This window comes from Saccostrea cucullata, unplaced genomic scaffold (assembly GCF_032062105.1).
Source record: "Saccostrea cucullata isolate Sc308-1 unplaced genomic scaffold, CSIRO_AGI_Scuc_v1 ctg90, whole genome shotgun sequence".
In the NCBI taxonomy this organism is placed as follows: Eukaryota; Metazoa; Mollusca; class Bivalvia; order Ostreida; family Ostreidae; genus Saccostrea; species Saccostrea cuccullata.
Window position 1 is genome coordinate 353,598 of NW_026940868.1, and position 15,766 is coordinate 369,363.

Here is a 15,766-nt window from a genome sequence, read left to right on the forward strand (position 1 = left end):
GTGACTCACATGATCTTCATAATCTGAAACCATGTTGTTGATCTGCCAGTATATGGTTGCTGCCATAATGATCCAGTAATTCTTGAGTCCATAAGTTTATGAACAAGACATAACACACAGATAGATAGATGCAATACACGCTATGAACAGAACTTAACGAGGCCCGATCTACTTGATCTGCGCATACGTTTTAACGCAGCGTCGACTCAGGCACGTCACAATACCCTTGACTGCCGTCACAATTGAACACAATAACGTCACAATTAAAATGACGTCAAATTGCGCTAAAATGTTTCGCCGATCTTGCTTACCTGGTAGCTTTATAGACTATGCATTAAAAGTTGGCATTATATTTCTATTATTTTTTTTAATATTTGAATTAATAAACAACTTTGGAACCTAGTTATTTTTGAGGGATCAATTTTTTGGTACAGATTCATTAATTTTATCCTGTTTTATTTCAATTTGTGAGTTAAAAAAAAACAAACACTGCAACTAAAAGTAAACGATTTTAGTCTTTCTCTTCGAACATGTTGAAGTGTTTAAATACACACTCTTTTTATTGCGGACTTAAATATGCATGGATTATCTTCAGTTTTTTTTAAAATAAAATAAGTCTATAAATCATTTAAATTAAACCCCCGAAATATTTTATTTTTCTATATATTACATGATATTAGTAAAAATCGCAATTTGTCGCCTTTACCCCCCCCCCCCCCCCCCCCTCCTCCTCCCTCTACCCCTTTTTTTCAATGTAAAACAATGTCGCGTGTTAAGAGAAAAATAAAGCATGGCGAGAAAATTATTTCATAATATAAGAATTATTTATTTTTTAGAAACTAATACAGTATTGCAATCGTGTGTTGGTGTTATGTAAACCCATTGCGACCTACAAAATACGTAGTTGGATAGAATAAATCCAAATTTTGTATTTTGACATGCCCCCTTTTCACTGCAATAAAGGCTACCTCCCGTTTTCTTTTCATTTTTTATAAGAAGAATGAAAATTGCATGATATATGTGAAAAACAAAGAATTTCATCATGTATTTTTTTTTATTTATGAATTTCTTTGTTTATTGAAGACTTTTAGTATGTAATTGTGTATAAAAACACGAAAAATGGTCCATATCTTGACAGTGCCCCCATTTCACTACAATAAAGGCAAGGTAACAAAATTTCGTTCTAATTTTTCTAAGCATAAAACATACAAGTATATTTCGAAGAATTAAAATTTTTTATCATTCCGTTTTCGTAATTTTCAACTAGATCGGGCCTCGTTAAAACACCAAACAGTCTGCCACATTGGGTGTTTTACTGACTTTTAAGATGTTTAAATTGTCAAAGGAACAACTTAACTCAAAGAGAAATGAAATGACTTTAAGCTTTTCTACTGTCAGTTTCTCCAATTAATGTATTTTTATTTCTAAACACCTGCATGTAGTGATAATGTCTTCATACTGAATTGGTTAGATCATGTTCTGAATACAGTAATACCGGTATTTTTACACTACTCAAGGAATTTTTAAATGACAAACTAGAAATATATCCATAAGACAAAAATGCCTTGTCCAGGGAACATACATGAACATTTGTTTTATGGTATGAAGTTTGATGAAAATATGTTGAGTAATTTGTTTTATAAAAAATAAATAGAAAGACCAAAGAATGTACTGATGCATAAGCTTACAATTTTTTTTTAATAATTTAGAATCTACACTACCCAAGGATGCTTTCACTAAAGTTTCAGCTTTTCTGGCCCAGTGGTTCTTGAGGAGAAGTTTTTTAATGACCCCACCCTATTTTTGCCTTTTCTTGATCATCTCCCCTTGTAAGGAGACTTGGCCCTTCATTTTTATAATTTAAACTCCCCTTCACCCAAGGATGCTTTGTACCAAGTTTGGTTAAAATTGGCCCAGTGATTCTTGAGAAGAAGTTGAAAATGTGAAAAGTTTACAGACGGATGGACGGACAACGGGTGATCTTTCATATGAGCTTTTAGCTCAGGTGAGCAAAAAATAGATCATTGTTGAAAGAAAAGAAAAGAAGAAAATTCAGATCATATGATGTGGAGTTCCATTTCTTCCAAATAAGCTATCTGGCATATATTGAACTTGTCTGATTATCACGCTTTCACCGAGACAAATATAAACGTTCATTGATCAATAATTAAATTTTAGTAGTAACATGTCATTTGATTGGGTAAAAGATTTAATCCATTTTGTAAAACATAACTTGCCTACGTCACAATGAGTTACGTCAAAAACGTTTTACTCCACTTGACATTACGTTTAAAATATGCTAAATTTGAAACCTTTTTTTCGGAGGAAAAATTGTCTCATTGTCAACACTGAAATTAAATTATAAGGAATGAAGCTTATTTCAACTTATGTTATATGATATAACATAACTTGGGGCAGTTTACGCTTTTTTATAAACCATTTCGCAGTTTATAAAGCATAAACTGCCCCAAGTTATGTCATATCATATCACAAAAGTTCATATAAGCTTCATTCCTTAAACAAGAGGCCCAAGGGCCACATCGCTCACCTGAGCAACTTTGGCCATTCTGTCATTTAACAGATTTCCCCCTTTGTAATACCTATCTTGACCTTGACAATCCTAAAGGGTAACAAGAGGCCCACGGGCCTTATATGTCACCTGAGCATTATGCAACAACTTTCCAGTTACAGTGTACTGTAGATCACTAAATTTTCGCGACACCTTATTTTCGCGAGATAGTCATTGACTCTTGATTAGCGAGACAAAATTTTCGCGATTCGTGGTTACTGCTCTATATATTCTTAAGGAATACTACTATACGCGAGAATTAAATTTTCGTGAGCACATTGTCTCGCGTAATTACGCGAAAATAAAGTTTTCGCGAATAAAAAGTGATTTACAGTATTGAATTTGATTCATGTTTTAAGCCAGATGCTATATGGCATTCACAATTTTGAAAGGGCACCATTGATCATCATAACAATAAACTTAGCAGTTGCTTAGCTTGGTTACTGAATACCCATACGCAGGGTAGGGGAACAAAAATGCACTCCAACTGATCAGTAATATTCATCAATAATCAGTAGTGCCCCTAACACTCTGACATAAACCCCTGACCCTAGGTTGCACAAATTTTTAAAAGGCACCCTTAAAATTGCCTATCAAAAAGTAAATAAATTTTTTATAAATACAAGGCCTAAAATAAAATTAAGTTTGTTTGCAGTTGCCTACCGACCCACTGAAAATGCAACCGACCCAATCTTTTTTTTAGCCATTTGGTAATTTGATTTTTTTTTTTCAATTTTTCAGAATATTGAAACAGTTTCGTTTACAAATTTTGACACGTTTTTTATCATTAAGTAGTTTATAACAAAAGGTGAGCTTATTCATGTCTAGTAGATGTATAAAAACCTCTTTTAATTGTTATCTAACAAAAATCTGATTTTTTTTCCCCCCAAAAAAAAGAATGCCTACCTACCGGCCTAATCTAAAAATTATAGGTCGGCAACTGCAAACAAAGAATTTTTTAAGATTGGCCCAAAGGACCAGATTTCAAACAATTAATTCATTTTCAGTATATAAGTAGAGCCCCCCCCCCCCACCCCTGACCCTGGGGCCTTGAAATTCAAAATTCTGCAAGATTAGGGCCCTTGCTCATCATAACTATATAGGTAGTTCATCTGCTTCATACCCAGAGACAGAGAAGAAAATTTTCAAAGATTTAATGTATTTTCACTATATAATCAATAGAGCCCCACCCTAACACCAGAACCCCAGACCCTGGGGCAATGAAATTCATAATTTTAGAAGAGGCATTCTTGCTCATCATGACTATGCACTTACTTAGTTTATTTAATACCTAGGAGCAGAGAAGAAGATTTTCAAAGAATTCATGTATTTTCACTTTATAATCAAAAAAGCCCCCCCCCCCCCCCCCCCACCACCAGAACCATTGACGCTGGGGCCATAAAATTCACAATTTTTGTAGAGGCACCCTTGCTCATCATAACTATGCACTTAGTTAGTTTATTTAATACCTAGGAGCAGAGAAGAAGATTTTCAAAGAATTCATGTATTTTCACCATATGATCAATAGAACCCCCCCCCCCCCCCCCCCCAAGCACCAGAACCCTTGACCCTGGGGCCATAAAATTCACAATTTTGGTTGAGGCACTCTTGCTCATCATCATTATGCACTTAGTTAATTTATTTAATACCTAGGAGCAGAGAAGAAGATTTTCAAAGAATTCATGTAATTTCACTATATAATCAATAGAGCCCCCCCCCCCCACCCCCAACACCAGAACCCTTGATGATAGGGCCATTAAATTCACAATTTTGGTTGAGGCACACTTGCTCATCATAACTATGCACTTAGTTAGTTTATATAATACCTAGGAGCAGAGAAGAAGATTTTCAAGGAATTCACATATTTTCACTATATAATCAATAGAGCCCCCCCCCCCCCCACACACACACACCAGAACCCTTGACCCTGGGGCCATAAAATTCACAATCTTGGTTGAGGAACACTTGCTTATTATAACTATGTACTTAGTTAGTTTATTTAATACCTAGGAGCAGAGAAGAAGATTTTCAAAGAATTCATGTATTTTCACTTTATAAACAATAAAGCCCCCCCCCCCCCCACCAGAACCATTGATGCTGGGGCCATAAAATTCACAATTTTTGTAGAGGCACTCTTGCTCATCATAACTATGCACTTAGTTAGTTTATTTAATACCTAGGAGCAGAGAAGATTTTCAAAGAATTTGTAATTTCACTATATAATCAATAGAGCCCCCCCCCCAACACCAGAACCCTTGACCCTGGGGCCATAAAATTCACAATTTTGGTAGAGGCACTCTTGCTCATCATAACTATTTACTTACTTGGTTTATTTAATACCCAGGGGCAGAGAAGAAGATTTTCAAAGAAATCATGTATTTTTACTATATAATCAATAGAGCCCCACCCTAACACCAGAACCCCTGACCCTGGGGCCATAAAATTCACAATTTTGGTAGAGGCACTCTTGCTCATCATAACTATGTACTTAGTTGGTTTATTTAATACCCAGGAGCAGAGAAGAAGATTTTCAAAGAAATAATGCATTTTCACTATATACTTATTTAGCCCCGCCCTAGCACTAGAACCCCTGACCCCAGGGCCATGAATTTCACAATTTTGGTAGAGGACTCAATGCTGATTACAATCATGCAAATAGTTTGACTGCTTGATGTCCAGGAGTAAAGAAGAAGATTTTTAAAGATTGCATTAATTTTAGTGGTTTTGGCCCCACCCCTCATGCCCCAGGGGGGCAGGGATCATGAAATTCAAAATTTTTGTTCCCCTTCACCCATAGATGCTTTGTGCCAAATTTGGTTGAAATTGGTTCAGTGGTTGCAGAGAAGAAGCTGAAAATGTTCAAATGTTAACACACGACACACGACGGACGACGACGGACGAAAACAGATAGCAATAGGTCACCTGAGTTTACTCAGGTGACCTAAAAATTCAAACAATTTAGAATCTACACTACCCTAGGATGCTTCCACATAAGTTTCAGCTTTTTTAGTCCAGTTGTTCTTGAAAAGAACATTTTTTTCCCATATACTTCAATGTAAAACTTGAATTCCCTATTGTGGCCCCGCCCTACCCCTGGGGGTCATGATTTGAACAATTTAGAATATACACTACCCAAGGATGCTTCCACATAAGTTTCAGCTTTTCTGGCTCTTGAGAAGAAGATTTTAAAACTTTTTTCCTATATATTTCTATGTAAAACTTGGATTCCCTATTGTGACCCCACCCTCCCCCCAGGGTCATGAATTGAACAATTTAGAATCTACATTACCCAAGGATGCTTCCACATTAGTTTCAACTTTTCTGGCTCAGTGGTTCTTGAGAAGAAGATTTTTAAACTTTTTTCCCTATATATTTCTATGTAAAACCTGGATTCCCTATTGTTGCCCCGCCCTACCCCCAGAGGTCTAGTGGCCTAGTGTTTCTTGAAAAGAAGATTTTTAAAGATTGTTCCTGTATATTTCTATGTAAAACTTGGATTCCCCATTGTGGCCCCGCCCTACCTCAGGGGGTCATGATTTTAACAATTTAGAATATACACTACCCAAGGATTCTTCTACATAAGTTTCAGCTTTTCTGGCCCAGTGGTTCTTAAGAAGATTTTTTAATAACCCCACCCTAATTTTGTATTTTCTTGATTATCACCTCTTGGAAGGGAACTTGGCCCTTTATTTTAATAATTTAAATTCCCCTTCATCCAAAGATGCTTTGTACTAAGTTTGATTAAAATTGGCCTAGTGGTTCTTGAGAAGAAGTTAAAAACGTGAAAATTTACAAACGGACGGACGGACAACTGGACAGACGGACGGATGACGGACTACAGGTGATCAGAAAAGCTCACTTAAGCGTTCATCTTTGCTATCCAAAAGTTCCATTCAGCTCTTTTCTACTTTCATCCTTGTTTAGCAAAAGTGGTACAGACAAATCAAAGAACTTAAAAACTTACTTATCATTGTTAGCCAGGTGTTTTAGTTCCTGTAAAAGAGCTCCCACAACATCACTGGCAAACTTCATTCTACTGATGCCCTGTCATCCAAATAGAAACTAGAACTGTCCAAACGGGACAAAATACCCCCCGCTGGGTTTTTCAGAAGTGCTAAATCATGAATATTTTATGGATCTCAGAGAAGAGAGAAATGCTAAAACATTTTTAGTGCAATGTTATTGCTCATTATATTTTTTTATAAATGAAACGAAGGAAGAGCCTAATAAAAGAAATAGACTAAATATACGGACCAGACAGGAATTATGAACTTTTTTCTGTCAGTGACCTTGAACTTGCATAAATGACCTTGGTTCAAAGTCATGACACAACCTCAGGTCATAAGCAATGTTTGTGTGAAGTGGTAGATTCAAGTTTTTCCATAACAAAGAAAGATATGACCGGACACAAATTATAAAATTTTTCTTCCAGTGACCTTGAACTTCCCAAATGACCTTGGTTCAAGGTCATGACACACCCTTACGTTACAGGCAATCTTTGTGTGAAATTAGAACCTACCAAGTTTATCCATAAGAAAGATATGGACCGGACACGTATTATGAATTTTTTCTTCCAGTGACCTTGGACTTCCTCAAATGACCTTGGGTCAAGGTCAAGACACGCCCTTAGGTCATGGACAATCTTTGTGTGAAATAAGAACCTACCAAGTTTATCCATAAGAAAGATATGAACCGGACACGAATTATGAATTTTTTCTTCCAGTGACCTTGAACTTCCTCAAATGACCTTGGGTCAAGGTCAGGACACACCCTTAGGTCACGGGCAATCTTTGTGTGGAGTAGTAGATTCTAATGTTCCTCTGTAAGAAAGATATGGACCGGACACGTTTGCACAGACAGAGGGACAGCTAGACAGACGGACGGACGGACAGGCGGACAGATGGTCAGACGGACAAGGTGATTCCTACATACCCCCCCCCCCCAAACTTCGTTTGCGGGGGGTATAAAAAAAACTTTATCAGGAATTATAATTGAACCACAGACAAGTTACTTTTGAAAATTTTAAACTTAAAATTTATTGCATTTCACTGTTTCCTTTCTAAAAGGATATGTTTAAAAGCTCTCTATCACAAAGATACTGGCAACATGACAGAATACATATGAAAACACTTAATCTTATATGTAGTTATTCTGGGGACACATGAATGTACAACCTTTACCACCAGTCTACACACGTACTATTGTACAACTTTTACCACCAGTCTACACATGTACTATTGTATAGGATCACCCATACTTAAAAATCCTATACTCCACTTACAAAGGACACTAAATCTATCAGAGGTACTCCCTGCTCCGAGGATTCTTGTTCTGAGAATTCATATCTTGTACTGGTCTGAAAAATGAACATGCTCTTGAATACATTCTGGAGAAAAAGGCAAAAGTTATCATAAGCACTTGTTTGAAAAAAATTATTTTTAACATTTAAAGCTGAACGTGAACTGTAAAAGAAAGTGTTCCTATTATTCAGAGAAAGTTTACCTCAGCAACTTATATGTATAACAGAAGGGTTTTTTAGGTCTTAAAATCCAGGGCCTGGCCCTTTCCATTTGGGAAAAATAGTGACATTTGGTTAAAATTGGGAAAAATATATAGATATTTAATTAATATTTTTATAAATAAATTCATTTAGGATTTCTTTTTTTTCGTTTGACTTACTTTACATTCAGTCAATCAGTTTGGTTCATGCCTTTTAGATTTTTTAAAATTCCATTCCTAATGTACATGTTACTGACTCCAGACATTTTTAACCATATTTGTTTTGGGAATTTTCTTTTATGAAATTGGAAAAAAAACACATACTTTTTATCATTGGAAATTGGCCCAATACAGGCCCCCTATGACCTCTAAAAACCCTGATACATGGTATTCATGATGTATTTTTTGTTTCTTCATCATTACAAATACATGCACACTCATTCTTTGTAACTTACATTGTATTTTTGAAAAAATACTACAGACTGAGCTAAAACTTACTTTGAAATCCTCAATTAGATGAGAATTTTTGATCAGAAAATCTTCCAGCAGGTTTTTAGAATGTATAGGTAAATCAAAGAGGAATTCCGTGTGGTTGCTATATGATACTTTCAATCTTCTACAATTCCAGTCATTGGCTAAAACAGAAACATATGTTATCAAAGATTACAAAGCTTACCTAAATAAATTTTATATGTAAATATAGAAAAGACTTGCACCAAAAAAATATACTAGTACAACGTAGTTTCAGACCTATGTGCAATATTTAGTAATGGACTTGCTCATTAAATGAGGGGGTTTTCAGTCCTAAGATACATGTGCTTAAAGTGGAATAAATCAACTCATTCGTGTTTGTATTATCATGCTTTCCCATGATTTACTTTTAAGTTTTGTAGGTTATTCTTGTACATGTATCTGTGTTGTCTCTTGTGCAACAGTTTCATTAGTACATGTAGTGGGGAAAAAAATTCAAACGTTTTTTCATGTTATCTCATGAGAATTCATCTGGGGGGAAAACTATTATGACTTGCTTTTCTTATTAATTGCATTTAAGAAATAACGATTCAAATTTCATTCCAGCAAAAAATTAAATTTTTCAAGCTTAATAAAACAGTTAAGGTATAATATGATGTCTTTTTTCTGATATGTGACCAATATTTACCCCATGGTACAGTTAAGGTAATCCAGTTCTGGTTTCTGCAAAAATGCATCACATGTGTCATAGTAAATTTTTTACCAGCATTCATTTCTCCATCTACATGTTGTTAAGAATCCATTTGTATAAAAAATACAGTGTAAATAAGAATGTATATAAAACAGGTATATACTACTAGCCTCAACCAATCTTATCTTCACAGGATTTGATCATGTGACAAAGTAAGTTCATTTCCCAGAGAACTTTTTCAGATTGTTGTATATTTCTTAAATATTTTACATCAAAAAGACAATATACAGTCCAACCTTGTCATCTCTACCCTGACAGGACCAAGATTAAACTTACAGACACACAGTGATTCAAAATAGAAAGGGTAGACTATACATACATAACAAGAGGCCCAAGGGCCACACCGCTCACCTGAGCACTGTGGCTAAGAAAAAAAAAATCAGATAAGTATAGAAAAAGCTTTAATGCATAAGTGGTTCTGACCTACTACTAAAAAAAAAGAAGGGGGGGGGTTGATTTGAACAAAATTGAATCTTAGCTAAGAACTTTTTTCCTACAAGTTTGAACTTTCATTGTGGTGCCACCCTACCCCTTGGGGTCATGGTTTAAGCAAACTTTAATCTTCATTATCTGAGGATGCTCCAATATATATATGACAAACCATGGCTTTGCAGTTCTTGAGAAGAAGATTTCTAAAGATTTTTCCTATCGTCCATTGTGGCCCAAGCCTACCCCTTGGGGTCTTGAATTACACAAATTTGAATCTATACAACCTAAGAATGCTTCCTTATGACCAATCATGGCTTTGTTGTTCTTGAGAAGATTTTTCCAATATACCTGGTTTCCTAGTATGTAAAACTTTGATTGTCCATTGTGGCTCCACCCCACCCCCAGGGGTGATGATTTGAACAAACTTGAATCTACACAACCTGAGGATGCTTTCACATAACTAGATTTAGACAAACTTAAATCTTCACCATCTGAGGATGCTTCAATATAAATTTGACCAATCATAACTTTGCTGTTCTTGAGAAGAAGATTTATGAAGATTTTTCTTATACAGTCCTATGTAAAACTTTGATCATCCATTGTGGCCCCACCCTACCCCCAGGGGTCATGATTTGAACTTTTTTTTGACAATGATTCCACATGAGTTTCATCTTTTCTGGCCCATTGGTTCTTGTGAAGAAGATCTTTCAGTGATTCCATTAATTTTTCACTATTTTGTAAGTATCTCCCATTGGAGGAGGGAGTGGCCCTTCATTTGAAGAAACTATAATCCCCTTTACCCAATGATACGCTATGCCAAGTTTGATTGAAATTGGCCCAGTAGTTTTGGAGAAGAAGATAAATTGTGAAAAGTTCATGACAATGACAACAACGACAACAGACAATGGACAAATTTCTATCAGAAGAGCTAACTTTGAGCCTTCGGCTCAGGTAAGCTAAAATGTCAACTCAAATTGACAAATCTGGATATTCAAGATATTAGTATTTGAGATAATGAAGATCAACTGTAGTTAGACTTTCAATAAACAATTTCCTTTCAATGCATTCTGAAATTTTAACTTCAGAAGTCCCATATCAATATCACTTGCAGTACAGACTGTTGAGAGCTATTTCACATAACATTTCTTGTTTTATATTAAGAGAAAAAGTTTATCAATACACATGCAATAATTTGAAATACTGTGGAATCATCATTAGGTCACCCCTCACCCACAGATTTACGTCCCCATGAAAATTCTGAAAACATAATTAGTCTATGAAGCTACCTTTCATTCAATGAATTCTCCTTAGAATTATGTCCCCATGCAAGAACAGGTAAACCTTAGCTTGCCCACTAACATTGACCCCCAATGAATTAGAATGATTCCACAGTAATAATAAAATAATCTGAAGAAAACATAGTTTTATCAGATTTTCAATTTTTTTTCCAACTTACAAAATTTTGCTCTGTGACCTTCATATATGACATTAACCTGACATGAAGTAATGTGCTTGATCTTCTACTTAAAGTTCAGAGGTTATGGTCAGATTTAGTCAGATAATATGCATTTTCTCTCATCTATATCTCTGTATAATAAATTATAAATGTCAATCAAATGCATCATTTTATTAACAAGGCTTAGAAAAAGTATGACAAGGATACACAGTAGAAAACGTGTGATGGGATAGTTGTAATTTATCCTCCTTAAAATATCCATAATTTCTAGTGCTGGTCTTCTGATTAAGATACAATACTCCTGAAATGTTTTGTTCTGAAAGACAAGAAAATTCTAACTTTATGAAATTTTTCATTAAATTTTTTGAAAATAAATTAAACTAGTACTATGAAATAACCACTGCCTTGTCCAAATGACCTTGAGTCAATGTAACATGATCTCATATTCATAAGAGAAAGAAAATTGAACAGGATATTACTATTCAAATTGTCACTGATCATTATCTTGCCTAAATAAGACTGAAGTCACTTACTTTTTCTTATGTGTCTCCATAAGATACCTGTTTTATTAAGTTAAATCATAAGAGGACCAGAGGACAAGATTTATTGTCCCCTGCTTTCGCGAAAGCGAGGGGACATTAAATCTCATTTATCTGTCCGTCTGTCAGTCTGTCCATCACAAAAACATTAACCTTGCCCATAACTTTTGATTTAGTGGAGCTATGACTTTCATATTTCACATGTGTATTCCTTGTGATAAGACCTTTCTTTGGGTACCACCAAATTTGACCTTTTGACCTTGACTTGGAGTTTGACCCACTTTTACTCAAAAATTCCAAACTTTTACTTTGGCCATAATTTTGGAATGTACGACACTATAACTTTCATATTTCACATATATATTCTTTGTGACTAGACCTTTCATTGGAAACCAACAACTTTGACCTTTTGACCTTGACCTTGGAGATTTCCGAACTTATGAAAAAACTTTAACCTTGACCATAACTTTTGAATGGTAAGGGCTAGGGCTTTCATACTTCATATATGCAATTCTTGTGAGAAAACCTTTCATTGGATATCATTAACTTTGACCCTTTGACATTGACCTTGGAGTTTGACCTACTTTTCAAATACTTCGACCTTGGCCACAACTTTTGAACAGTAGATACTAGGACTTTCATATTTCACATATGTATTCTTTGTGGCAAGACTTTTCATTTAATATCAACAACCTTGACCTTCTGACCTTGACCTTGGTGGTTTTTCGTACTCATAAAACACTTTAACCTTGACCATAACTTTTGAATGGTAAGGGCTAGGGCTTTCATACTTTACATATGTAATCCTTGTGAGAAGACTTTTCATTGAATACCAAGAACTTTAACCCTTTGACCTTGACCTTGGAGTTCAGTGATGATTTCTAAATAAATTACATATGATAGGGTGTTCAATCATATTACACACAATATGTCATAAAAAATGACATCGCACCCACAGAGACACCGAATGCTGGGGACCACAATTCCTTGAATTTGCTTGTTTTTATTTCATTTTCAATGCTTCAGCAGTGGGATACTGATAATAGTAAATACCCCCCCCCCCCCCCCCCAAAAAAAAAAAAACCCATAGGTAATCAAAGATTATGAAGATCACCTCGACGAATATAATCAGTCTAAGTCATGCAAATCTCAGATCATATTTTCTTAACAGTTAGCATTTATTCTGACAACAATATTCAAGCAAGTTCTGTTTAAATAGGTCTTAAAATTCATTGGGGATTGACCTGTTCCAAAAAATTTAACCTCATCAATCATCTGGAAAATGTGGGTCAGATCTAACATCCGAAGCAAGTTTCCATTGTCCATCCTTAAATGCATCATCCATGCAAGTTTGGTCCAGGTAGGGCTAATAGTCACTTGGGAATAAACTAGTCACTGATCTGGTAAATGTAAGTCACATCCAGCATTCGAAGCAAGTCTGGTAGTGTCCATCCCTAGATGCATCATCCTTGCAAGTTTGGTCCAGGTAGGGCTTATAGTTACTTGGGAATGGACCTGCTCCAAAAACTTTAACCTGGTCACTTATCTGAAAAATGTAGGTCACATCAAGCATCCGAAGCAAGTCTGGTAGTGTCCATCCCAAGATGCATCATTTATGCAAGTTTGGTCCAGGTAGGGCTTATATTTACTTGGGAATGGACCCTCTCCAAAAACTTCATCTGGTCACTCATCTGGAAAATGTAGGTCACATCCAGCATCCGAAGCAAGTCTGGTAGTGTCCATCCCTGGATGCATCATCCATGCAAATTTGGTCCAGGTAGGGCTTATACACTGTAGTTAATTGGGAAAGGACCTGCTCCAAAAACTTTAACCTGGTCACTCATCTGAAAAATGTAGGTCACATCCAGCATCCGAAGCCAAGTCTGGTAGTGTCTATCCCTAGATGCGTCATCCATGCAAACTTGGTCCGGGTAGGGCTTATTGTTACTTGGGAATGGACCTGCTCCAAAAACTTTAACCTGGTCACTCATCTGGAAAACGTAGGTCACATCCAGCATCTGAAGCAATTCTGGTAGTGTCCATCCCTAGATGCATCATCCATGCAAGTTTGGTCCAGGTAAGGCTTATAGTTACTTGGGAATGGACCTGCTCCTAAAACTTTAACCGGGACGCCGACGCCAGGTGTATAGCATAAGCTCATCTTGACTTCCTCGAGGTGAGCTAAAAAGATGAAAGTGAAGTCAAAAGATAAACAACTTCTTACCATATTTTTTTCATGAGGACTCATCCAGTTATTAAACATAAGTTTATTGACATCATCCTGGGGAACTGAGTAGAATAATCCCTGCTGCAATGTGGTGTGCTCTGTCTGTAAGAGTTCAGATAATGTTCTTTCACAACATTACTTATTAAGGTAAAGATCTAGTAAATAAAAGGTGCCCACAGATATATCAAATTTAAGAAATAAATTCCTATAATGATGCTTTACAACTTCAGCTTGGTCAAAAAAAGGTGTTTTGGGGCATAATTTATAGGTAAACAAGATGAAAAATCATATTTTAAAAGTTGTAATTTCCAATGAAAAATTAAGAAAACCAGTCATGAATATGGGAGTTTTTTCCATATCTGCAGAAAAAGAAAATGTATCCAGATTGCCTACAGTCTTTCAGAAAACGGTAATTTGTATGTTCTTGGCCTCTTATACAAAATAATGACAAATTTAATATTGATATCATGACCACTTTTCATGTGATTTCAAATTGAATTCCATGAAAATACTTTATTTTCTCCATAATTCTAGTACTGTATTATCCCTATTAACTGCCCCTACCCCTATAAGCGCCCCCCTGGGTCTTTTTCAATTGTCAGGAAATAAGGGCCCCCTTTACAGTGAACAAAATCATTCAGAATCGCATCAAACACCATGTATATCCCAACATGCGGGGTGTATACTATGTTGTACGCGGGGTGTATGCTTCCAAAGCGAAAGAAAGGGGGTCAATGTACGTTCCTTGTCCATTTTAGAAGAGTTTGGACTTTCGCAGATAGTTACTGTTCCTACTAGAATAACAAGTACCTCAAGTACTTTAATTGATCATTTTTATACAACCAAACCGGAAAACATATGTGAAACAAATGTGCCCCCTATCGCTATTTCTGACCACTATCCTGTATGTTTGACACGGAAAACTAACTGCATACAGCGTAGAGGAAAACATACTGAAATCCAATACCGAGATTTTAAACAATTCAATGAAAATGAGTTTCTAAGAGATTTAGAAAATGCAAATTTTAACACTCTTCTTGAACTAAAAGACCCAAGCGAGATAATGAATAAATTTTATGAAATATATAATGATATTCTAAACAAGCATGCCAGAGTAAAAACTAAAAGAGTCAAGAATGAAACTCGACCTAAATGGCTTACACAGGAAATAAATGATGCTAGACATTTACGCGATACATATCATTTACAAAGGAATTCAGAAAATTACAAAATTTGGAGAAATAAAGTGACACAGTTAATAGATCAAGCGAAATCAAAGTATTACAAATCAGCAATTGAAGAAAGCTCAAGTCCTAAAGAAATGTGGAGTTATTTAAACCATTTGGCATCTAATTCCAAAAATTTTACACCTACCCGTATTACACAAAATGGTTTAGATTTTGAAGATTTACAGGATATTGTTGATATTTTTAACAAACACTTTACGGAAATATCCTGTAAATTATTAGCAGATATGTCTGTAGAAAGTTTTGATCCAGAATTATTAAATCGATACACAGAAACTAAACTAGGGAAAGAAAATGTTTTCAGTATTAATGAAATAAGTGAATTTGAAGTATTGAATATGTTGAATACACTTGATGTAAACAAGTCAGCCGGTATAGACTTTATCGGACCTCGTCTTCTAAAACTTTCGGCAAATGTTATATGCAAATCTATTACACATCTTATAAATGCTAGCATCACTAATGGAGTATTTCCGACCCATTTAAAACAAGCAAAAGTCACTCCTATTTTCAAAAATGGCGACCACACAGATCCAGGGAACTACAGACCGATATCCATTCTTCCAACATTATCAAAA

General features: G+C 35.5%; 1 protein-coding gene across 1 annotated transcript in view; it reads right to left on the reverse strand.

Moving 5' to 3' along the window:
* The window catches only part of LOC134256519 (small ribosomal subunit protein mS29-like), a 59,921-nt gene that overhangs the window by 5,969 nt on the left and 38,186 nt on the right, over window positions 1-15,766 (reverse strand). The window contains exons 3-8 of the mRNA XM_062739173.1: window positions 13,939-14,043; window positions 11,383-11,491; window positions 9,228-9,320; window positions 8,567-8,703; window positions 7,851-7,925; window positions 6,534-6,613 (exon numbers count right to left, since the gene is read on the reverse strand). Coding sequence (XP_062595157.1) covers window positions 6,534-6,613; window positions 7,851-7,925; window positions 8,567-8,703; window positions 9,228-9,320; window positions 11,383-11,491; window positions 13,939-14,043 — 599 coding nt within the window. The remainder of the gene's footprint in view (window positions 1-6,533; window positions 6,614-7,850; window positions 7,926-8,566; window positions 8,704-9,227; window positions 9,321-11,382; window positions 11,492-13,938; window positions 14,044-15,766) is intronic.